Source organism: Macrobrachium rosenbergii, chromosome 3, assembly GCF_040412425.1.
Source record: "Macrobrachium rosenbergii isolate ZJJX-2024 chromosome 3, ASM4041242v1, whole genome shotgun sequence".
Classification (NCBI taxonomy): Eukaryota; Metazoa; Arthropoda; class Malacostraca; order Decapoda; family Palaemonidae; genus Macrobrachium; species Macrobrachium rosenbergii.
In genome coordinates this window covers 78,250,661-78,276,611 of record NC_089743.1, presented here as the reverse complement: position 1 = coordinate 78,276,611, position 25,951 = coordinate 78,250,661, and the positions used below count along the sequence as shown (strand labels likewise).

Genomic DNA, 25,951 nt, shown 5'->3' with positions numbered 1-25,951 from the left:
TTTTTTGACCTCATTTTTCCTATAAAAGCTAGAAAAGGGGATTTTATGTTCTTGTTGAGTTACAGGAGAAGGTATACAGTAGAATGAAAAACTATTCTATTCATGGGTTTGAACAGTAGCTACCTCCTAATGTGTTTATGCTTCAACATTTAACAACTATTAGTGGTATACAGGCAGTTCCCGGTTAGCAGGGGGGCTTCCGTTCCGACAGCATAATGATAAGTGAAAATCGTCGATAGCCGAAAATTGGCAATTTTCAGCGCTTATCGGCGCCAATAACAAAGCATCAGTGCCGATAAGCGGAGATCAGCACCTCTGTTAGGTATGTATCAGTGCCAATACCTGATAAGCAGAAATCGGCAATTTTTGGCGCCAAAAATTGCTGATTTTCGCCACTAGACAAGCACCGTAAAACTGGATCGCCGATAATCGAGCCCGCCAATAACCTGGGACTGCCTGTAATTCATTTGCGAATAGAGAAAAAGTAAAGCTGTTCCAATTGGGGTGATAGTAACTTGAATTGATACCAGATTGCAATTTTCTAAAGGCAATCATGAGTTTCTTGCTGCATGATTTGCAGTACCTATGCAGGATCATTTTTTCTTCTGGTATGTTGGTTTATAATATAAAATTGTAAATTACATGTAAATGAAATTACCATTCTTCTTTGTTAGTGAATCCTGGCTCTGACAAGGTAAGCATAAAACCACCCAGATCATACTGGGTCCTCAGGATGTTAATTATAACTATGCTGAGGTAATTAAACCATAGAAAAGTTACGTCATATTAGATTTTATAAAATTTGTTAAGAGTTGAATGATGTACTGTGATTGAGCGAATTATTCCAGGTGATACAGTAAGGTATGTTGAATCATCCTCAGTCTTGCCTTGTCATTTACCACACCTTTCAGTAAATCATGTATGTTTGCATATGGTTCATGCTCAACTTTTCTTGAATACTGCCTCCTCACTTGTACCTTGCATGGCAGACTCTAACCAGTAATAAATGTTCTAAGTATAGCAGCACATTCCTGTCTCCATTGCTTTTGTCACTTAATACTACTGTATAAGTGAGGCATTCTAAAATGAGAGGGCAAAGACACCATCTCGATCAAAACTGAGCTATCTACATCCCAACAGCTTCAGAAAGTCATGCTACATGTATTTAGACCAATTTTACCTTTACTTGCTTGTATATAAGGCACATGTCTGTAAAAGCACAATATTTTAGTTGTCTCCTTTGAATGGTTCTGGCTCCATGAGACATTGCTGTATAAGTTAAAGGTTAAAAATGACACTGCCTTTATTGGCTAAACACAAGGTGTGGCAATGTGTTCACCAGTAGCAATCAAGAGGAAGGGAGTTGCACACATAAAGAATTCCACATAACCAACAGTTAAAAGAGCCTGCTTATTTCTTATGCTGTACATGTATTTTGAGTTGTGGAGTTCTTTCTGTACTAAATGTTCCCTTAGTTTGTTACTAATGATATTTTTATTATGAAAAAATAAATGGCTAAGATGGCATCAAGTGAATGGGACAGTGCAAATAGATGGGGTGACGAAGCAGTTCTAATAACAAGGAAAATTTGGATGAAGCATTGGTGATTGTTAGATTTTCATTTGGGAATGTTTTTGTTTTTGGTGCAAAAGATATTCCTTGAACTTTGCTGTTATTGCAGTAATTACTTGTTTTACTTAGTAGAAAAACAGAGATATTCTCTTTACCCTTAATGGCCGGGTCCCCTCGATAGAGGACCTAACAGGTTTTGGGTGGTCGACGGATCCCCTCTGAGGAGTATTAATATTATGCGCCATACGATTTGGCTCTATCGAGCAGGAAAGATTTTCCAATACTTCAAGGGCCCATAAATGAATTGTGGCAACTAGAGAATTCAGCTCAGCACAGTCATGGGTGTCTCATGGAATTTAGTATTGTTCTTACCTAGAAGGGGGAATGTCTTGCTCCTTTCTCTCCCATGACATCTTTTTATTTATTTGCTCATAAATATATCCAGGGGTGGCTGTTGGTTTTAGTTCTTAATTTTACAATATGATGTCGGTTATAATTGTAATTTTGCAAAGAAATATTAGAAAAAACATGTAAAAATCCAAAAAAAGTTACTGCATTTCCCGATCTCAGTAAATTTAAATGTTTTACAACAAATATGCTCAGAATTTGTTACTGATTTTATTTCTTTTCTGTTATGATATTGTGTGAGCTGTAATTATAATTTTACAAAAATCAAAAATTATTAGAAAAAACATGTATAGCTTGGTAATATTCACAAGTGTTTTTTGAAAGAGGCCCCACACGGGGTTGTAAAAACTGTAGTCACTTTCAACTTCTCATGGAAGGTAGGGAAAATTTTTTAGAATTTTTTTCCTTGCACCATGTGCTTTTGCATACCTTCCGCTTTCCACTGATGTGTTTTTTCGTAAACTGCCCAACCATAAAGTTTGCCAGTCCCGCGGGTGTTGCATGATACTGTATATAATTATTAGCCCGTCCCTTAAGGGTTAATGTTATCATTACTTTGATTAATATTAGTTGTTATTATTGATTTCACCATTGTTATAAGCCGTTTACACTTACCTGCTTTTTTATTGCTTTCATCTATGCAGGTAACTTAATTTTAGGGGCAAAATTGAGGGTTGAAATGACAGTTTATGCATTTGTATAATCATTACTTGTAGCTTGCATAATCAGGTGTTTGTATGTTTGCAAGAGTCATACATACACTTTCATCCATGCTCTTACCTGTATTTTCAGGGTTGAAATGACTAAGTTTACACATTTTTTACTAAATACTCATAACTTGTATAATCATTCATTATGATTTTAATAGCCATACATATGCTTTCATCTTTGCATTTATCTTTTATTCGAGGTTGAAATGACTGAGTTTAGGCATGTATGTATTTTTTACTCATTATCCATAACCTGCTCATATAATCAGGCATTTATTAGTATATGAGCAGGTTATGGTTAATGAGTAAAATATACATAAATGCGTAAATTCAGGCATTTCCACCTCAAATAAAAGGTAAGTGCAATAAGGATGGAAGCATTTAAAATTATAATGAATGACTGATCATGCAAGTTATGAGTATTTAGTAGAAAATGTGTAAACTTGGTCATTTCAGTCCCGAAAATAAAGGCAAGAGCATGGATGATTTATAATAGTCTTATGTTCATTTTCATACTTGCACTTCTCTTTATGTATTTTTGGGGCCAAGTTTGTGGTTATGAAATGACTGAGTTTACACATTGTATTTTGCTTATTACTTGTAATCAGATGTTCATTATAATTTTGATAGTCTTTATGCTTTCATCCTTATTTTATTACTCGTGGTTGAAATGACCAACTATTTGCAATTTTCTTATTCACAACTTACACAATCAGGCATTCATTATGATTGTAATAGTCATACTTACGCTGTCATCTATGTTCTTATCTTACCTTTATTTTTGGGTTGAAGTGACTGAGTTACACATTTTTTTTACTCATTGCTCATAACTTCCTCACATAGTCAGTTGTTGATTATGATTTTACCCATAATCAGACATTTATGATTTTATTAGTTACACATATGCTTTCATCCTTAAACTTACCTTGTTTTTTGTTGGTGAAATGACTGAGTTTACTTATATGTTTTTACACTCAATACCCATAACTTATCTCACAGTCAGGTGTTCATTATGATTATAATAGTCATGCACTTTTTGGGCCAGTTTTTGGGTTGAAATTTCCAAGTTTATGCATATTTTACTCATTACTCATAACTTACTCACATTCAGTATGTTTATAGCAATATATATTTTTGTTCACTAATAGTTTAGTCACACCTTGAAGCATTCACTTTTTGGGGCCTATTTTTGGGTTAAAATGACTAAAGGTCATGCTCATTGTGTGTTGACTTGTATAATTCTTAATGAGCATGGATAGATATCCATAGAATTATACCAGATGCCTATTCTTTATTAAAAAAAAAGTTTTCATTAAAAATGAGTTTTGCGTAAAAAGTGAGTGAGTTAGTCCATTTACTAGTTAGACTGTTTTGTCCTATCAATGTCAGTGAATATAGTAAGGGAGTGGCAAATATTTGCAAATGTTAGCATTAATTGATGATGGTGAAGGAAAGCTGTACTCTTTTAAAATAGCTGTAAAATGTTTTCAAGGGAATGTCTGGAAGAGATAGGTAATGAGGGTAAATGGAATCCAAGAATTTTGAGAAATAAAAATCTGCATGGATAGTAGAAGACTGGATGTGGGTGATGGTCATGAATTCATAATTGCAGTTACTTGGCTGGAAAACATTATAATAGGAAGTTTTTTTTTTTTTTCATTACCCTATGAAACATATGATACAAAGGTTGGAGACATGCTGTCTCTCAGGTGATAAGCAATTCTATTGAGGGATCATCTTGAAGGAAGATGAGCTCTGCTAATGTTTATGCTTGTCAGAACAATATTGTGAATTTATTCGAGTGTCCAGACTGATGGCTCTTCTGGCAAATCTTCATCATCTTCCCCTGTAGAGGATTTCAATAGGTCTTGAACTCCTTATTGAACACATGCTCCTTGATGTTGTCCTCGATCATGTCAGTGAAGCTTTCCTTCCATCTTCTGTAAGGAGGAGACCTCTGAAATCATTGACTGCCTTACTTTATACTGGCTCCCAACAAGCACTGAGTGTCACGGTCTTTAATGTGTGTGCATCCTTTCTGATGGGGACAGTTGCATGAGCGATTGTGAAGCTGCAGTTAGTGTCCACATCAAGGGCAGTTCAAATCCTCCTGAAGTTAGTAAGGTGCACATCACCTTGATGTACTGATATTATTATTATTATTATTATTATTATTATTATTATTATTATTAAGAAGAATAACCCTATTCATATGGAACAAGCCCAAAGGACCATTGACTTGAAATTGAGGCTTAAAAAAATATGGAATTAGGAAATGCCAAAAGAAGAGATCAAGTGTTAGAAAAGAAAAATTTTTGTAACAAATTAATATATAAATTGGTGAGAGTTATTAAAAGAAGATCAAGGATCAATTGTGAATGTGAGATCTCTGTTAAGATACAACTTGATACAACTTACAAAAAATTGACAATCTGTGAGTGGACCAGGTCATAACTGCTAATGTTAAGAAACAGAAACCTATCACCTCAAACCACTCTGCCTAAAAGAGATAAATCTAGCAAAGGCAAACACCTACACAGGAGAACAGTATACGAGTAAAGGAAGGACAGATGCCCTAAAACAGGTTGCATTGATTTTATCACTCATATAAGGCCCTCCATAAAACATTTGCTGACACTTGCTGGGTGCGAGTCAAAAGTTACACCAAGTATGGTTAAAACTTGAGACCATTAGCAGTGTTCCATCCACCTAAAGGGGAGGATGGGAGGAAAATCAGTACAAGATCTACTAATCTATAGTGTGTGTTACTGTAGTTCAGCATCGTAGCCCACCAACTACTATATACTATTCATTAATCTGCTCCATGTCATGGTTAAGACTAGGGACAGCTTCATTTCTTGCAAGTGGGGACTTTTACACTCGCAAGTGTTGCATCATTGGAATACTGAACAATTGTGTTTTCGAGCCAACAACCGTATCAATTGTATACACTAAAAATAACAGTGGACCAACAACACCACCTTGTGGAACTCCAGACACAATAGGTATTAGTTTGCCAAAGATCCTATTGACATCAACTGGATGCTGCCTACCTGTAAGGAAATCTTGAAGTAAACCTGAAATACATCCACCCACTCTAAGATTATGAAGTTTATATGAAAGTGCTCATCTGGAAAGGTACTCTTTCAACATAAAAATCTATAGAAGCTACTAAGTCTTGGGAGACAACATGCTAGAGACCTTTTTAAAAAAGGTGGAAGAAACAGTCAGGATCTTTTGCAATCTATCAAGATTATCAAGGATTTTCTAACTTCCCTAGAGCAAAATGCAAATTTTGTAAGATTAGGTTCAGGATGACAAGTATCAGGGAAAGGGACTTCCTCAGCAGATTGTTCATCTTCAGAGGCTCAAAGAAGCAGTTCAGCCTCTTCCTCAAGGAGTATGGTTGAAGACATTAAATGGAAGGGGTGTGGAATGGATGGGGAGGGGCTCATATTGTTAGCAGAGAGCATTTGTTGTTATAGAAGGGTAGGAAGAGGAAATAAACACAGAGTAGTGGAAGGAGGAAGCTAAAGGAGAGATGTCTGAAGCAAATGAAGACCTGGGTCAGTGGAGTATTTTAATGACTGGTTGAATTACAGATAAAAAGGGCTAATGCAAGTTTGGGAATGCTTTAGGAAATGACTGTTAGATGTTTCAAGTGCAATTAAGAATTTCAGTCTAATTATATGCGAGATGCTGTGGTGTAGCTGACCAGAATGTGTAAGGTCTCTCTGGATAAGAAAGTTACGAAGGAATGGAAATTAAATAAGGCTAAAGAGAACATACGAGGTTAAGAATTATAAGGGGATAACATTACTTTATACACCAGAAAAAAGATGTACTTGAATTTTGACCAAAAAGTAAGAAAAATTACATAAGGATTGAAAGGGCAAGAGATAGCATAATTGACAAGGCCAATGTTGAAGGTGTCGAGTATATAGGTACAAATGATTAATTGTTAAGATTAAAAATTATTTTTTCATGATGCATATGAATCCTTTAACGGTTAGTGCCGTCAGTGCATCACAAAGGGTGCACTGTAGGCATTACTAAAGGTTCTTTGCAGTGCCCCTAGCTGCAACCCTTTTCATTTGTTTTACTGTACCTCCATTCATTATCTTACGTCTTTCTATCCACTCTCCTAACAATTATTTCATAGTGAAACTGTGAGGTTTTCCTCCTGTTACACCTTGCAAACCTACACACTCTCAGTTTCCTTTCCAGCGCTGAATAACCTCATAGGTCCCAGTGCTTGGCTTTGGCCTAAACTCTATATTCCATTCCGTTCCATGATGCATATGGAAAATATGTAGACACAAGATTGACTGGTATGGTGTAAAATGTAGGATAAAATAAGGAACCCTCACAAAAGACGTGGATTACTAGCAACAGTGAATCCTCTGCATGAATGATCCCAACATATATATGATAGAAAGAAACCTTGAAAAAAAAAATAACATTTGGAATACAAGCAACAAAGAGTTCTCAGCATGAATGGAGTATAATGTGGCTCATACTTGCAGATAATACAGAACTGCTTGTAAATAGCGAAGATACATAGAAACTAGTGAAAGTCTGAAAGCATTTGTAGGAAGAGAAAGTCGAGAGGAAATGTGAACGAGAATAATAGTACTGGTATGTATGAAACTGTAAAGATGAAGCATAAATGCCAATAAGGATGCAGGAAGAATTTAAAAGGTAGATTTGTATAGGTATTTGATAGTATATATAATAGATTATATTATGAAGCAAAGAAGGAAGTAGGTTTTGTGCAGAAGGTCGGGAAGAAATTTAAGTGTGTTTACTGGAAGCCAAGGTCGGAGTGTATGAAGTGATTATTGAGCTGACTCGGCTTTATAGAAATGGAGTTTGGATGTGGAATTAGAATGAAAAAAAAAAAAAAAATAGGTTGTTGAATCAGAACTGAAATGGGGAGAAAAGTGGAGATACGTAGGAGTGGTGGTAAACAAGTTAGTGTATGAGAAGGATGAATTATTCTTTTTAAATGCTTTAGTCGTGTGCAAAAAATAGAGGACAGTAGGCGGGTAAAAAGATGCCATAATTCAGAGGCGTTAAGGGGAAGGAGACTGTTGGATTAGATGGTATGGAAAAGGCAATGGAAAAGAACCGTAACATTCAAGAAGTATACAAGATAGAGATGAATGATTTAGTGTGTACAGATGATGATGATGCTGTTGATGAGTCTTTTGTTTAGGCATATGAAGAGGTTAATGTGGAGTTTTCTGTTTAGGGGCTTCAACCACAACTCGGCATTTAAAGTGTCGGTGACTTGTTTATCTCTGGTGCATGTCACAATTGTATTAGTATTATATATATATATATATATATATATATATATATATATATAGGATATATATATATAATATATTATATATATATATATATATATATATATATATATATATAATATATATATATATATATATTATTAATTGTAAAAATTAACATGCATTAGCCCCATAACTCACGTGGATGAAGAGTTCTTTTTATATTCTTGTCTACTGGCTTTATGCTAAGATTGTCGTTAATGAGGATGCGTTTTTAATTCGCCCACAAAAATGTCACGTTCTTAGAAATGTACGTCTGTAAATTGACGAGTCGCAAGATCTTGCTGGGGTATATGTCTGTTTTTGTTGTTCTAAATTCAGCTGGTCTTATGCCAGCGCGAGGTCTGTCTGTTTAAACGTAATGTATACTGAATTTCTTGTTTGGTACTTATATATTTTTTAATAAAAGATTCGTGTATCTTAATTATTTCAAGGTTAAGCAATATAACCTTGATTTATTAGCTTAAAAGGAAATTAAAATAAAATTTCGCTTAAGGCTGAAAAAATGGTTGCTCAGAAACTAATGAGTATACTAGAGATAATCAAAGCATTCAAAGGTGGTCCGTCACGTGATGAGCCGCTCCCATATTAAAGACTAATGCAGCAATAGGATGTCCTCCGTCGTTAAGAGCCCTCCATCTTGATTCACTTTATCGGGGTCTAATAAATCTTTGGTTTTCTCTGTCGTCTCAATAACTTTTTTCATGATATGTAAAAGTAACAAGGTTATGTACGTATACGCGATATGTTTAGTATGTATACAAACAATGTCTTGATCACGGAATGTGTGTTATACAAGTAAGACCAATTGAGTTTGGCACGGTACCCCGACATTATGCTTGAGTTGCCGGGTGTGAGAGGCGAGTCGCATCGTGTTCAGTGAACGGGTGAGATATTATCTTTGCCAGGCTTTTATTATTAGTTATCATGGCTCCAGCTTGTAATTTCTAATAATTTATGGCACTGAGTCGTAATAGCTAGTGCAAAAATATCTTACCAACCTTTGTGTGTTACCGAAAACGAAAAATTCGTGTCAGAATGCTTCATTTTTTTCTTTTTTGCATGTCTCATTTTTTGTTATGGTTCATCAGCTGATGATGCCCTTGAGCGGTCGTTGCGCTGACATAGCCAAGTGACACTTCTATGGTTGCATCTTGTATTTTGTTGATGTGGGCTATAGGCCTGAGGCATCTGGTTCTATTTTTAATCGATGATGCTTTAATTTCTGTTGCCAAGTGCGTAGATAAGTGCAAGCGATCCCCTAAATGTAGTGACGATTACGTTTTCTATTTTCATTTCATTAAAGAAAATGAGCAATGTTGACACCCGGACGGGAGACACGTTTCACCTCGGTCCTGGAGATTTTAAATGGCACGTGCATTTAACTTTGGTGTTTTATCCCCAAGTTCAGGGTAAAATGTATGATTTTTTACGTATTCAATACTTAGTTTCATTTTGTAGTAGTAGCTATAGGTTAAATGTATGTCCGAATGAATAATAACAAAACATTTCTCAAGGTTAGCCTAGCTAGCCTACGGTAACCAGGTCCGTGTTTATGCTACTGTGATACTTTTCACGGTGGTTGTCGTTAGGCTATGGTTGGAAGAGTTTATCCAGCAGCATAAATTCACAGTCTCGTTTTTTGGAGATCAGATTGATTTAGAGGTATTATTTTATAAGTTGCCAATACACGATATGAAATTGTAACCTACGTTTTTGAAAAGACCTCTTCATCAAATTACGACTTATAAGGTAAGACAATACCAGTCCCCCAACCACCTCCATAGCTAATAGGACAAAATTGTAACCAGTAAACACCCTTAGGTTACGTGGTATTATTTTATATTGGCAACTTCTAAAATTTTACCGATTTAGAATCATAGTTTTTTTTCTTCTTTTTTTTTTTAACGAGAAGATAGCATAACACGGAAACCTAAACCGTTTTGTATTGCTGCATATGACCAGCAAGGTGCAAACATGTTTTTGAAGGCAGTTAGTATTGACCAGCAAAATTTTTAACGGAAATCATTTGGAATTTATAATTATCTGTTAACTGCATAGATGTCGCCTGCCGCCGGCGTTGGAGATTTCTATGGTATTATTACCCCACAACAGTGAATGGATTAAAGATACTTTGGGTACTACATCTGACATTACTTTGTCTACTTTCTCTATGAGTTAATATATTTTGTTTTAAATTAAATTTCAGAAATAATACTGTTAAAACTAATTAAAACTGTTGCAGTACTTTTTAAGGTCGTAACCAATATTTATGGCCTTAGGTTACACCCAAACCATGTCTTTAAAAACTAGTTTAGAGATGACCATACGCAAGGTTAGGGTAGGGATTTTTGTCGTTTTTATGGTTAAATTCCCTTTCGATATCAGATGATTTATAGCTCGTTATTCTCAGTGGGATCGTAGCCTTAGCCGTTCTTGCGAATTATGAATTATTGAGTTTATTTTGTTTGTAGATATGTGGATTATATTTTCATTGCACATTGTGTAAATAAACTGTAGGGCATCCTTCTTTGATATTAACAATATAGCCAATTATTTTGTTTCCTGTGACGTATTTTGCAAAATAATTATAAAGGTATGCACACATATATTTATATATATATATATATATATATATATATATATATAGTATATATATATATATATATATTTATATATATATATATATATATATATATATATATATATATATATATACATAAGATATGTATTATATATATTAATAATATTTAATACATTATTTATAGAGAATATATATATATATATATATATATATATATATATATATATATATATATATATATATATATATATATATATTTGTGTTAAAATCTGGGTAGAAATAACCCCTATGAAGTAGGAAATGTCCTTATAAAGAAAACAAAAGGAAAATGGAAAAACAGCATATGACGGGTAGTATCCACCTCTTTACGAGCAATAGTGGTTTTACTAGTACTGAGGAAAGCTATTTATAGAATCAGTTTCTAAATGACAGGCGAGAGAGGAAAGTTGAGTTCGTTAGGTACCTCCAAAGCATAGAGGACGCGTGGTCTGTTTTATATAGTTTCCATGACATTTGAGACAGACTCATGGTGCTTGTTTTTATTTAATACAAGCAGTTTCAGACAATGAGCGCCGAATCTCGTTTATACTGACTGACATTGCTTTAGTAGTGGAGCGGTAATCATAAAAAATAGGGAAAAGTGCAAATCGTGATACAAGCATGAAACTTGCCCACTATTCTTCTTGTCCCTTGGTCTCATTATCAACCTCCGCCACACAAAAGTTTGCCATTTTCCAAGATGGCCGACAGGTTTTCAAAATGGCGTCCTGGTGGATATTTAATATTGGCATTTAATTGATTAATCACATTCAAATCCCTAAGTCACCCCCAGTTTATATTAAAACAAGCTTTATATTATGTAGATACATCATTTCTCTGCATAGAAATATCCAAGATGGCTGTCACTGTATCAAAAATGTGTCTGCCAAAATGCCAAAAACTGGTACTTAAGCTCACATATATGAGGCCAAAGGTGGGTAGCATGGATTTGGGGTAACTTCAGCCTGATCAGCCATTATTTTGTAGATTAAAATCAATTAATCTGTTAATCTACTTCATCCCCACGAAAAAATGGGCAATAAGTTTAATGTAAAAGTGTAATAGTGTAGTGTCAGTGTGCTACCAGGGCAACATTGGTTGGGACACTTATAGCTGTGAAACTGGCATGGCTTTAGTGCTGGGGCAATGACAGAGATTTGTTATTAGTTTCCCAAATGCTGTTTAGCTATAGCCCCACTTCAGAGTTAAACAGCTGCACCTGAATTGACAGGATGTGCCAGCGCAGGAGCTGAGCCAAGGGAGGTGGGCTTTAGTCGTTCAGATGGTGTAGGCAGATCACACGGGAATTAAATAGCATTGATGAAATGATCGGGCCAGGGTAGGATTATGACATATCTGAGCCTAGGTATCCCATATGAAAGTGCATATGTTATATAGGTGGCAAAAGGATAAACCCTCGGCCTATAGAACAAAAGCAATGGCAGGACTTGGAAGTCAACATCTTCCTGGAAGGGAGACAGTACATCAACTGAAGTTTTGTTGCTTGTGCCAAGAGGCCACACGTGAAAGACCAGTTGATGCATCTGTGCTGGCTGTTACTCTACAAACATTCCTTGAACTCTATAAGTTAAATGCATTGCCTATACCATTTCATCCCAAAAGGCTTGATGAAAGGTGATGGAATTCTGCAGACTTTGAAAATAACAAAGCAACAAATCATGTATGCTGAAGTTCAAAACAACAAACTAGAAAGAAAAGGAAGTCACTGTAAGATAAAAAGAAGATGATGCCCTCATCAGCAAAATTCACACGTAGTAGCCAGAAGGTGATGAAGAAGATGCAGAAGAATCTAAGACAAGAAGAAGGAATATACTTATTTAGACCAACCAGCACCAATCAAAGATTTACGATTGGCCATGACATTGCCTTTACATGAGAAGGTAACGATGTGCCTGTCAGCATCCTCAGAGTGAGCTAATCAGGAGTCTCCATCCACCGCGGTGATCTTTCCATCACCATCGACCCCCACCCCACCATTCTCTGGCACTGCATACTGTGGTGCAACAGATGGTTATACCATTCCCCTGGTGTGAGCACTGGAGATGGCTGTCTGGGAAGATCACTGCCAGTGGATGGAGGTTCCTGATTGTCTGCTTGCCAGGATCCTGGTGGCAAAGCCATCCATACCAATGTCCGCTAAGAGAGTCTCCCGCAGCATTCAGATGGGCTTTCTCCATCAGCAGGGCTTCCTGAGCAGCGTGGGCAGTAATTGTCCTCATGAGCAAACCAATGAGGAGCCTTTAATTCATCCACTGGCAGTGATTCTTTCCTAGTGTTACTCACCCCAATCTCCATTGTTTGAGAGTGGGGTGTGTGATAAAGACTGTCAGCAAGATAGAGCCTCCTGACTGGTTCACTTGCTAGGACGCTGGCAGTGGGAGCTTTTATGTTTGCCACCTGCCTTTTTCCTGGCGCTTTACCTCCCAAATTTGTTCTTCTTTCTGAGGGTTGGCCTCCACAGCTCTTTTTCCTAGGGATCGCCTGCTGTATAGAGAATCAGAACTGCTGCAAAACTCTGCTGACACATATCTCTCCTGCCAAAATACGAATGGGCAATCGTCCAATATTAAGGTGGAAAGGAAGGAATTATATGGAAAATTGAGAATACTAGTATAAATTAACTTCTAATTATGCATTATCCTATTTAACCTGCCTTATTTAAGAGAGGGTCTGCTGCCCTCTCTTAATAATAATACGGAAGGAAGAAGACCTCTTAAGGCAAGTTTTGTTGAATAAATGGCTGATTTTGCGAACTGATTTTATACTGAGTTTTCGCAATTTCTTCTAATAATTCTCTTTTCAAAATTACATCAATATTTTATCAATAATTGTCCAATGCTCGTATTGATGGATGAAACAGCGTATTTCTTATAGCAGAAATTTTATTTTAAATTACAGCAGGTTACTGAAACCTGGTATATAAATCCGTAGATTTTCTATGGTATTTTTTTCTTTTCTGACGTCTGTCTGGTATTTTTCAGTACTTTTCTGTCGACATGTTTCGATCAGCTCGATGGTCATCTTCTGACGCTGGATGAGTCTGGGAGACACAGGGCGTCAGGCGGTATATATAGGGGGTTGATCAGGTCTATTTTTTCATTGGCTGCCTGAGGCATTCTCCTCGCGAAGCCCTCTCGCACGGTGATGGTTGTATGCGTTTGCGTGCGTGTGCGCTGGAGCGCACGTTAATGAGTGTACTATTCGGAGTGGTTGCTGCCCGCGGATGGACGTTTTGATTGGTCTGCTCATCCGGGGTGCCAGTAGGTGCCGCCCTTCGCGCCAATGTCGGGAGGAGGAAGGTCTCCTGTGTGGTATTGAGACTGGCTTCATATGTTGTTGTTTTCCTTAGGGCTATTTTTTATTAACATTTCTTTTAGTGTGTTATTATAGGAAAACAAAGTTGACATTAAAAGAGTTTATTGATGATTTTGTTTTCAAAAACTAAAATAAGGCAAGCTGAGAATGTTTTTTAGGTTTCTTTCTCCATGTTACTTACCATAAAACTTTTGTGGCTTTAATATAATAAATATCTAGTATATGTGAAGGATAACATAAATCTGTCTCTATTTTTCTTATGTATTCACTTTTTGATCCAAATACTGTGGACTGACATGTAATGTTTTAAAACATAGAAATAGAAAAATCGATATTTTGATATTAAGGTGATGGCCTGAATAAAAATGGACAGGAGTTGTTTGTTGGTTGGTTTCCTATAAATACTGAATTTGCATTGAAAATGGTTCTTTATGCATTAAAACATCTAAGAAAAGGAGGCAATTGTCTTTTTTAATACTGGCTTAAAATATATTTTCTTAAAAGTGCTCCTGCTCGCTTTGTATAATTTATTCATTCATAAGGTAACTTGAAGTGCAAGAATGCAGATAACTTCATATGCTTCTGGTCAGAAATTGTTAATAGAGATATGTGAATGCTAAGTGCGATGTATTTATAGTAAGTAAAGAAATCTAATACACCTAGGCCTGGGAACAAAATCTTGGCTTAATAAAAAATAATTGCATAGGCGAATATTTGCTAGTAAGCCATAATTTTTGAAGTGGCTAAGAAACATAACTTGTAAATAAGTTTCTTTATGAAAATCCAAACATTCCTCTAACAAATATAAAATAAACGGTTTCCAAGGTAATGTCATTGTCGTTACTCATTGTAGTGCAGACTGGTGCAGACCTATGTTACACCAGTAGTTGCGCCGCCACCGAATGGTTGCTTCACACACGCCTAGTTACCTGTTGATATCAGTGGATGTATTCTAATTTGCGTTTACTTATGTAAATTTTTTTTCAGCGCTGAGGCGTAAAAACAAGCAAATAGGACTATTAAAATTTTATGGTTGCATTGGAAGCACATTACTGTTATGACAATTTTTTTTCGTTTTTTAACATTTGAACTGAGGTTTGATGATAACTTTTTTAGTCTAATGCATCGGCGATGAGAACGAAAGTTTTGAAAATGTTTCTGTAACTGGTTTTTTCCGAAATTTACACGTGAAATTTTCTTTACAGTTTGAAATATATGATAGATTCACCTTAAGAAACATATTATGGCCCTATTGTGTGTAAGAAATGTTTTTCGCATTGAAAATAATAGATAAATATGGAGCATGTTAGTTGCCAGTCCGTGAATTTTGAACGAAACCCTATACGGTCATTTAGCATCAGTCTCCCGAGCATAAGCTGTAACATACAGAAACATAGAACTCCTCTTAAACACATCTTCTTATGTACTTTTAATTTGATTAGCATTTGTCTGCAGAAGTGCTTACTAGTGCCATCTGTAAGTAGCGATATTAACCATGAACTTAAAACGAGAAACGTTGCCAATCACTGTGAAAGCGCAGGGGATGTCTTCTTCTGATATAACATCAATGAGTCACATCCACTGGATTCTTATGAACTGGTGGATATTTTTGAATCGTGTGGTAGTATGTTAGGTTAGTCATCGACGAAAAACACAAAGCACAAAAATGTATCTAGTAATAAACAATGGGCAAAATGTACCCAGTGTATAATATGCAACTAATTAACAGAAAGTAACCAGGCAAAGGTATCTAACATAAATTTACACTACGAAACAAAATTTCAATTTATTTATTAAAAATACCTGATGAATACACACTCCAGTAGGCAGATTGTATTCTTATGGACAAAATATATCCAGTGAACAAAATCAAGTAACAAACTCAATGTACCTAATAGTCCAAATGGGTATATTTTGTCTAGCGGGTATACTATATTGGGACAAGTTTCGCCCACCGGATGCATCATGTCGATATGGTTTATTTAATCTGTGTGGTAAATTTCTCTGTTGGCGTTTGGGTACATTTTGTAAATTGGTTGCTTTTTGTATTTGATATTTTTCACTGAGCAACCATTGCGTACGGATTTCTCCGTCGAGTACAATTAGTTATTTGTTCATTTAGTACGTATTGACCATTTATAACATTTTGTTTAGTGGATGATTTTCCATAACGTGTATCTGGTAAATAGGTAAATTTTTTTCCATTCAGCACATTGTAATTCATTTGGTATGAGTACTTTTTGTGTATCAGTTACGATTTTGTTTATTGTATTATATTATGCTTGTTGGATACATTCTGTATGTAGGTGTATTTGACCATTGGTTTTCTACAGCAGTGATCATTCCCATAAAGAAATGAGAGACCAGAACTTAACATATGTTTCAGAATATCTGCAACTTCGTAATAAGCTCGTTATATTTGACTTTCTCCGATATATCAGCAGACATTTCCGCTTTTATCAGTAGTGAGAAATGTTATTCGTTTGTTTTTTTGTTTTACATTCAACTACATTCATGTTTACAGATGGCTGTAGTATGTAGCTCTGCAGCAGACGACATTCTCAGGCCAATTTAGAACGACCCCTATTTTCATGAAAGATGTTAAACCATCCCCAACGCTCATCAGTCACCCTTTGTGCTACCTTAATGTCAAACGTTTATTATTTTTTTTTCTTTTGCTGACATTATTTTTTGATGTCGCTAGAATCCCAATGATGAATTCGTATAGTTTCATTTGACGTCATCGAACTCAAAGTTCAAATATGACCTTCCACTTGAAGGAAACAAATATATAAAAATAGAATGGATAGTTTAACAAAGATGTAGTTAAAACTGCGTATTTTGCCTTTGGTATTACAGCATTAATATAATCCTGCTTTATAATTGATTACATATTGTACTTTTAACACCATAGAAAGGTTTGTTTCATATCTACTTATGAGAATTGAAAAATTTTGAAGGAATTTGTTTGTTAACAAATGTCCTTGATAAGTGAGCTCGAACATAACTTTTCAAACTGCGTAACTTTGCTATTACTGGTTTTGGCAATGCTCGTAACTTTAAACGTATATAACCCACACACGTAACGTTTGTGGTTTATTAAAACGTGGAGAGTAACAGAGCATGAGCAGTTGCAGCATAAACAATTTTATGTGATCACTGTTATATTCAGAACCACATCACGGTTTGTGTGCCCTGTTTTTGTTTATGTTCTCGATATCAGCACCTCATAACCCTTGTAATACAGTATGTGTGGTGCTGAAGATTTTTGTACTGCAATAAGCAAAAGAAATATAGAGGAGAAGTACTTTGCAGATATGATAGTGGTATAGATTTTATGAAAATAATACTTGGATTTACTCTAGAATTTTAGAAACCTTAGTTATTTGATAGTGCTAAGTAATTGTGACGTTTATATTCCCAAGGTCACTTTGCCTTGTCTTTGGTTTATGTTGTATTCTTAAGTCAATGTAACCATATTCATCCATTCATTCTGCAAATGCAGTCTTCCAGTCATTTTATAATTTTATATTTATCCATGTTTTTTTATTTTTTGGTTCATATGTATTCATGCATCATGTCATGCATAGCCACTCATCCTTTTTATGTTTGTATGTTCAGTAATCTTTATGTTTTTATATATTTACTCTTTCATTCATTCATATTTATTTATTGACTTATTATTCTCTTTTCATATATAAAATGTATCCTTCCTTGCTTATTCATTGATCGATCCATTATTATTTTCTTATCTATATATACAAATTTATTTTTCATTCCTATTCATTCAGTCATCCTTTCTGATTCACTATGCAATGTATTCTTTTGATCCGCAGTAATTCTACATTTGAAAGAAAATTTACCCTTGATGTGATCGTTCCCAGGTACGAGTAGAATGGTGGGTGCTGGAAAGCCCAAGCGCAGGTCAGGCGGCAAGAGGCAGAAGAAGGGTGCTAAGATGCCGCCGACCAGGCGTCCGAAAGGGACGCCCTTGACTTCCTTTGACGGGGTAGACCTGACGCTGGGGAAGGACGGTTGCGTTGGTAGGGTTCGGGTTTTCAGACCTAGGGATATGGAGGTTGGAGCGGGAGAGATAACTAAGGGTATTGCTGGAAACTGTTTAGGATCTTATGCTGGTTTTGGTGTGAATGATGAGGGCAGTAACCAAGGGGATTTAAGTAAACATGTTGATTTTGGGGAAAGTGGGAATTGGATTTTATCTACGCCTAGAGGCAGCATTCGGGGAAATTCAGGAACTGTACCCAAACCCGTTGGTTCTGCGCTTGATAATGTGGGTGATGCGACTAGGCCTCATGGCATTTCACTCAGCAATTCTCGTTTGGTTTCTGAACATTATTCTGTTGTGCAGAGAAATTTAGGGGCTAAAACTGATAATTTTGTGCAATCCAAGGAAGGGGCCACTCTTAGGGCTTCTTCCTCCATGCAGGAAAATTTGAATGATGTGATCAACTCTGCTGGCTCTTTGCAAAGCAGTTTAGGTGCAGTGCCAAAGCCTGGTGATTTTGTGCAGAGCAATTTAGCTGCTCTGTCTAGGTCTGATGGCTTTGTACACAGTAATTTAGATGCATTGTCCAGGCCTTCTTTCCGTGCGCAGGCCAAATTAGAGAATAGTTTACAAGCAATGTCTACACCCTGTAGTATGGGTGAAAGGCAGGTTTATGCCGGTTCTAATAGGCAAACTGTTGATAGTCAGAAAAACCTGAGCACTCTGCAAAACAATCTGGGTATTGTGTTTAGAAATTGTGATCCTGCCCAGGCCAACTCAGTAGGTGGATTTCCTAAGCGGTCGGGCAGTGAACGAGATGAACTCCGCAAGTTAGCACATTGTGGTAACTTTAGTCTCTCTCGAAAAAAGTCTATGGAGTCAGATACGAACAAGGGAAGTAGGAGAAAGAACAAAGAAACGATAACATCATCAGCTGAAGATGATGACGATGACGACATTAGTTTAAGTGGGTTGGCTTCAATCTTGAAGGACTATCGACCAGAAGACCATGACGATGATGTAGATGACGAAGGTTTTATTATGGTTAGGCGACGGGGCAGAAGGGCAAAGAGGGATGTCACCTTGACCTTAGACGAGGGCAGTGGGAGAGGTGCTACAAGTGAAGGGGGTAATAATGCTAGGACATTTGCTAATGATAAGGGCAAAGGTAGTATTCTATACTGTAGGAAAGATATTATCTGTGAGAAAGCGGGTGAGGAAGACGACACTTTCCCTGACGATGACATCAGCTTGAAAAGTTTAGCTTCGATACTGAAAGATTATCGTCCGGAGGATCACGACGATGTCGCTGATAATGAAGACGAATCGGATGCACATGGTGGTGGGGGCTTCTCTTGGGTCGACCTTGATGACGAGGATGAGCTGCGTGCTCTCTCCCGAAGGTCTCTGACCCCTGAAGAAAAAGCCTCTCTTCGAAAAGCTGCTGAAGAGGACGTCTCCGCCGAGAAAGGTAAGTAATAGTAATGAGCAACTGTTCAGTTTTTAATCCCTTTAATTATTGGTCTCGGTGCTTTGGAGTTGTGAAGATGTTATATGTTAAAACAAACATGCGTGATCTTAAATTATTAATTCGAAAAAATAAAGGTGAAACCTGAATGTAATTTTTGTAAGGAAAATACATACTTATCAAAATAAACGATGACAAAATATTAATGTTTAGGAAAAGAATGAGGTTTTATATTTGCTGGTAAGAGGATTTGATACCAGGGAGGCAGTATATACGGCTTAAAATATCGAAGGGTTTTACTAACTGTACTATGTTTAAGGTTTAGAGAAAATTAAACGATCATTCAAGGAAGATCTTTTTTAAGAGTTGTTTCATTCTTTTCGTGATTTTCAGTTTTGTTATAATTGTCCTATTTATTGCCCATATTTTGGTCAGGCGGTAAATATTTCACTTTATAGGTTTTCACGCAAGAAATGTCAACGCCATCTCGCGCCTTTTGCGTGTTTGATTAAAGGTGAAAGTTTTGCCAATACGTCATGCATTTTCTATACATATACTGAGGAAAATCGTTTACTGTGTATATATTTCAGGAAGTTTGACTCATCGTTTTTTGCCAATATCTTTCAGATTAATTGATGAATCGGTGTGTTACTTTGCAAGAATGTGTTTCATGCCCTCCCCTAATTTTTGGTAATAAATTCAGTTTCCAAATTCAGCTTTTTCAGGCTTGAACTTGATGGGTAAGTTAAGTATACCTTAGTTTAACCAGACCAATGAGCTGATTAACAGCTCTCCTGGGGCTGGCCCGAAGGTTTAGACTTATTTTATGTGGCTAAGAACCAATTGGTACCTAGCAACGGGACCTACATCTTATTGTGGAATCCGAACCACATTATAGCGAGAAATGAATTTCTATCGCCAGAAATAAATTCCTCTAATTCTTCATTGGCCGGCCGGAGGCTCGAACTCGGGCCCAGCAGTGCTATCCGAGAACTCTACCGACTTGTCCAACGAGGAACTGAACTTGATGGGGGTAGCCAGGAAACTGATTAACGCTTTCGGGCATACGAGCTTGGTAACTACTGAACTTGGACCTGAGTTCACTTAACATTCCTCATTACCCCAACTTCTGTCCCCATTCTTCTCCTACTCTTCCTTGACGTCATTACATCCTGCAGCGTATGTTACTTTTTCCATGAATGTGATTGTTTTGATTTTGCTTTGGGTACAATTTTGTGGATGTGAAAAGTTACTTCATGTATATTCTAAATTCATTGTTGTACATATATAATAAAAAAAAAAGAATGGGTTAAAATCACAGAACCGTTTATAACCATTTGAGACAATGTACATGATATCGTAGATGTATGTCAATAAATTAATTTTATCTTTCCTTTATATATATATATATATTATATATATATATATATATATATATATATATATATATATATATATATATATATATATATATATATATATATATATATATATGACTGAGATATAACTAAAAAGCAAACATCCTACCTATTCGATTTAGTTTTAGTTTTTGGGCAGCTTTCTCCCGGCTGTAAACTTGAAGAAGACGCATAGCAAATGCATTTCTACATCTACGAGGACATTTCAACATGTAACCCTCAACTCTGAACAGCGACGGGACAACCTTCTCTGTAGTTACTGGATACACAAGTGATAAACCCGTCGTTTAACCCGACATTTCATTCATCAACTACAGTTGAAAAATTGCAGTGCTAATATGTGCCTGGAAACATTCCATTACATATCAAAAATTGCGAAAGCAGAGAGAGAGAGAGAGAGAGAGAGAGAGAGAGAGAGAGAGAGAGAGAGGGAATGAATGAAAAGACAGACGGGGAAATGAGGTTTAAGGAATGAGGAAAGGTCGCTGTTGGGAGGGATAAGCACCCCAAGTTTGCTTATCCGAATGAATTCATAAATCTTGACTGGCTAGGTTGGCTATGTCCAAAAATTCAAGAGTAAAGTGCCTGTAAAATCTGTTTGGACATGGAATATTTTATAAAAAATTAGAGGAGGGTGTGAGAAACTGTTTTCAAGTACCATACCAATCAGTCGATTGGTTTGAAAGATATTGGGAAAGGACGATGACTAATACTTCCTGAAATACATAGTAGTTTTGTACTATTTTTTTTTCTGTGCTTTTTTTTGTGGAAGAGTTCTGAAATATATATATATATATATATATATATATATATATATATATATATATATATATATATATATATATGTATGTTACGGTAATTTGCAAAACCCTGAAATTTTCAAAATCACCTTTCTTAGGGGGACCTTTTGATCCCCGAACGGTTAGGATGACACGGCGAAACAGTGATTCATCTACACTGTTTCGCCGTGTTTAGTACTAGCCTAGCCCCTCGGGGATCAAATGTGTTTCACCGTGTTTGGTACTAGTCCCTCGAGGATCAAATGTCCCTAAGTGCATTTGATCACCGTGTCTTAATTGAAAATTTTTTCTCCATTAAATGCAGTTTGCTTGAAAATGCATTAGAGTGAGGGCAAAAGATCTTGCTGTGCGTTGTTTTAATTTTTTCATATTATAGATTTATAAGATTGTCATTATTACAACATATACACAACACACACACACACATATATATATAGTATATATATATATATATATATATATATATATATATGTGTGTGTGTGTGTGTGTGTGTGTGTGTGTGTGTGTGTGTGTCTGTGCGCGTGTGTTTATAGTTTATGGCCATGGGAAACTTGAAACAACGAAGTGCCATCCCTGTCATGCATTTTCAAGCAACTGCTTGTGATGGAAAAAAGAAAAATTGTGACGCAGTTTTACAAATAGCGGAGGATATATAACCATTACAATGCATTCAGAGCTCAGTACATTTTATGTAACTCTACAGATCTAAAACAATTGATATTGATTAACGCAAGAGAGGCAGACGACAAAGGGCATCAACAAGTGTTATTGAGTTTGATTAGTATCTTTAAATTGCCTTTGAACATTCTGTGCAGAATTGGGTCAAGTTTATTTACGTTACTACATATGTTTTGTCTTATTTCCGCACCAGTTTACCGAAAGTTGTGACCTTCATGCGTGGTCAGAAAGACGTTGAACTGTATGTCTGGTCTTCTAAGAATAACTTACAAGGGTAAATCTCTGGCATATTGGCAGTGACCACCAACTTATCATCGCTGCAGTAAAGCTGATATTAAAAGCACCCAGCAAAAAAGTTGACAGTATCTGTGTCTGTGTCTGATACAGTAAAGCTTCTTGAAAACATCAGGAGGCTCGCTCTCTTTCTCTCGTCAAGGAAACGGAGCACTATGTTAAGTAACGTCGGCAGCGTTACTGTTTTGATAATATCTGGTTTTCAGATTTCTTTCAGATTTTTTAGTGTGCTGAGTAACCCATTGATATGCTAAATTCCCTATTCTTCAAAGCACTGCGCGAATAGGAAGTCTGAGAACAGCCTTAAGGTGCTCTCTCAGAAATGAGGTTTCATCTACCCCTGTACTGTGTGTCGCACTGCAATATTTTTCTCTGTAACGGTGAATACGTCATTATTAAACAGCAACTCCTCCTCTTCAAGGTATGAATAAGCGTTCATTATAATCCCGTTAGTGATTATAACGAAGGTCCCCTATAGTAACCTCTCCCTAAAGATATAAACTTAATATCTCAGCAATGCCCTTTTGTGCGAAATCTTATAATGGGGATAATCTACACTTGTATTTACTTTGAATGTTATGCTTCGGGGTCGTAGATTAACCCATTTCTACTTCAAGATTTTGGATAAGCAGAAAATCTGAGGATTACCATTTCCCTTTAAACTCATAATCATATTAAATTTAATTATTTTTTTCGTTCAGGGCCACTGAGAAACGGAAAATCAAAACTACCCCTTAAGGTGCCATCTTTTGTAAGTCAGATTTAATACAATGTGGCATCTTGAATCAAAGTTCCAAGGTTTTGTCGCAGGTGAATAAGATCTGAAAGTCAAAGTGCCTGGTACTGTATTCGGCTGTGAAGGTCTTGTCGACTGTAATGTACTGTATAATGGGTATATGCACGTGCATAAACAGGGAAGGGTAGAGATGGAGGTTATGTATGAAGTAAATGCCCAAGGATACTAAATGCCTAAGGATATCGAAGCCGCTCTGACCGTTAACCGTGTGATCTTTCGCTGAATGAGAGTCTCCTATTGATGTATTTTTTCTTTAGTTTGTGTTTTCACTTTGACAGTATTATTTTCCTTTCTTTATATTTATGGTGTCTACTGTGTTTATTTGAGATTGCATGATTATTCTTGTAACTGTACCGCTAGCGCTCTCTCTAATCATCCTGGATTCAGCAGAGGTTAGGTGAATGTTTTATCGGCGGGTCATCACAGTGTCTTGGAGAATAATATTATGTGAAATAATTTTTGTGGTAACTGTGTGTGTCGCCTTTATTTATTTAACAGTAACACACTGTATACGATGCCGGCATTACTTTTGCTTTGCTTTGTTTCCGTAGATTTGGGACCTTCCTCTGTGTAATGTATAGTTTTTTTCATCACCTGAGTTACGGTTGACGTAACGTATGCTATGGTTGACTAGACATATTTGACCTTGTTTGTGATTCATCGTTCTTCCTGCAAAGTATGTTGAAAAAAGAGGAGCATTATTTTTAAGTTTTGGGAGTCATGAGTTTAGGCACAGATTCATGCCTTCAAAATTATTATGAGCTATTTGTGATAACTGTCGGCCTTTAAAACTGTGGAAGACATTTTGCTGTGCCTTGTCAAGAATTTTGCACGTAAAATTATAGGCCATTCTAGGGGAATGTTTTCAAAAATGTATTTTTTAAATTTTTTAAAAATACAATTCAGATAAAGTTTAGTGTTTTTTGGTTTATTTGTTTGAGATATATGTCCCCAGAGGTTATAAAGAAGTCAAAATATCTTGCAATACGAATTAGAAAGTACACAAAACGTTGACTAATTATATGTATACTATATATACAGTATATATAAGTTTTACATTACACGCACATATATATATATATATATATATATATATATATATATATATATATATATATATATATATATATATATATATATATATACATATATATGGTAATTGTATTATTACAATGCCTTCTTAACTAATCGAATTTTCACGTTTTTTATTGAATACGCTTGTCACTGCAAAGCTTGAGATATAGCGTAGAATATGAGCCTAGTTAGGCCAGCTCAGGCGGGAAACGAACCAGGTTTCATAATCAGAACGGGGTCACACACGTGGTCAGGTCGGCAATGTGACCCCGTTGTGATTATGGGAACCTGCCCGTTTCCACAATGGACATCACAATTTCTTCATATTTCTTGCACTTGATCTTAAGGCTTTGTAGTGACAAGCGTATCCAAAAAAAGCACGAAGGATCTTGGAGAAGTTAATAGGCATTTGTATACACATTGCTACATTACACATTATATATAGATATAGTATATATATATATATATATATATATATATTATATATATATATATATATATATATATATATATATATATATATATATATATATATATATATATATATATATATATATATATATATATAATGTGTGTGTATGTATATTTGGAGCTTTTAAAATTCGTATGATCTAAACTGAAACAAAATCTCAAGAATTGTTCATAGATTTTTCAATAAATCTGTCAATCAAAGGTAAATGTGTGAATATAATAAAAGCTATAATAAAAATGTATGCAACTGTATAGAATAAATGAATTTATGAAATTCAGTTGAGGTCCGTTTGATCCAAACGCATGTGAATATTCAAAACATGTACATCTTTCAATTGCAATGGAGGGGTGTATAGACAGCTAAGAACTAGAAGCTAGAACCTTGTATGACTTCCGAGAACGTCATCAAGTGCATTGCGCATGCTTCTCTGTGCCAAATGTAAATGTTCAAAACGGGCAAAGGAGTCCTTGTAGGAGGCACGCGCGTGGGCGGTACGCTGAATAGTCAACACAAGGCCGTTCGTCTGCTTAACAAAGGGCTAGGCTTTCGGGCCTCCAAAACACCTGCTGGGCGCTACCTTGTTCGACATCAGGAAGCTTTGTTTGGAAATGCTCCCTCTCTCTCTCTTTCTTCTTTCTTTCGCGTTAGACTGAACATTTCGAAGAGTTGTTGAATGATGATGGAAGAATGGCACGTAGGATATATATATATATTATATATATATATATATATATATATATATATATATATATATATATATATATATATATATATATATATATTTATATATATATACATACACACAACATCACACAATATGCTGCAGTACTACCAACATGCATACCCAGCCACTAGTTGAGCAGAACAACCTTGAATTTCATATCACTCGTTAAGATTTCGCGCACTACCGATGCTTATTTCTTCTTGCATCTATTTTCCTACTT

The 25,951-nt window shown here is 35.9% G+C and overlaps 1 protein-coding gene across 3 annotated transcripts in view; it reads left to right on the top strand.

Moving 5' to 3' along the window:
* Positions 1-8,838: 8,838 nt before the first annotated feature.
* LOC136826027 (uncharacterized) overlaps positions 8,839-25,951 on the top strand; it is a 653,467-nt gene continuing 636,354 nt past the window's right edge. For all 3 annotated transcript variants that reach the window (XM_067082900.1, XM_067082908.1, XM_067082890.1), the window contains exons 1-2: positions 8,839-8,928; positions 17,885-19,477. In XM_067082900.1, the coding sequence (XP_066939001.1) occupies positions 17,896-19,477 (1,582 nt within the window). In that variant the 5' untranslated portion in view covers positions 8,839-8,928; positions 17,885-17,895. The remainder of the gene's footprint in view (positions 8,929-17,884; positions 19,478-25,951) is intronic.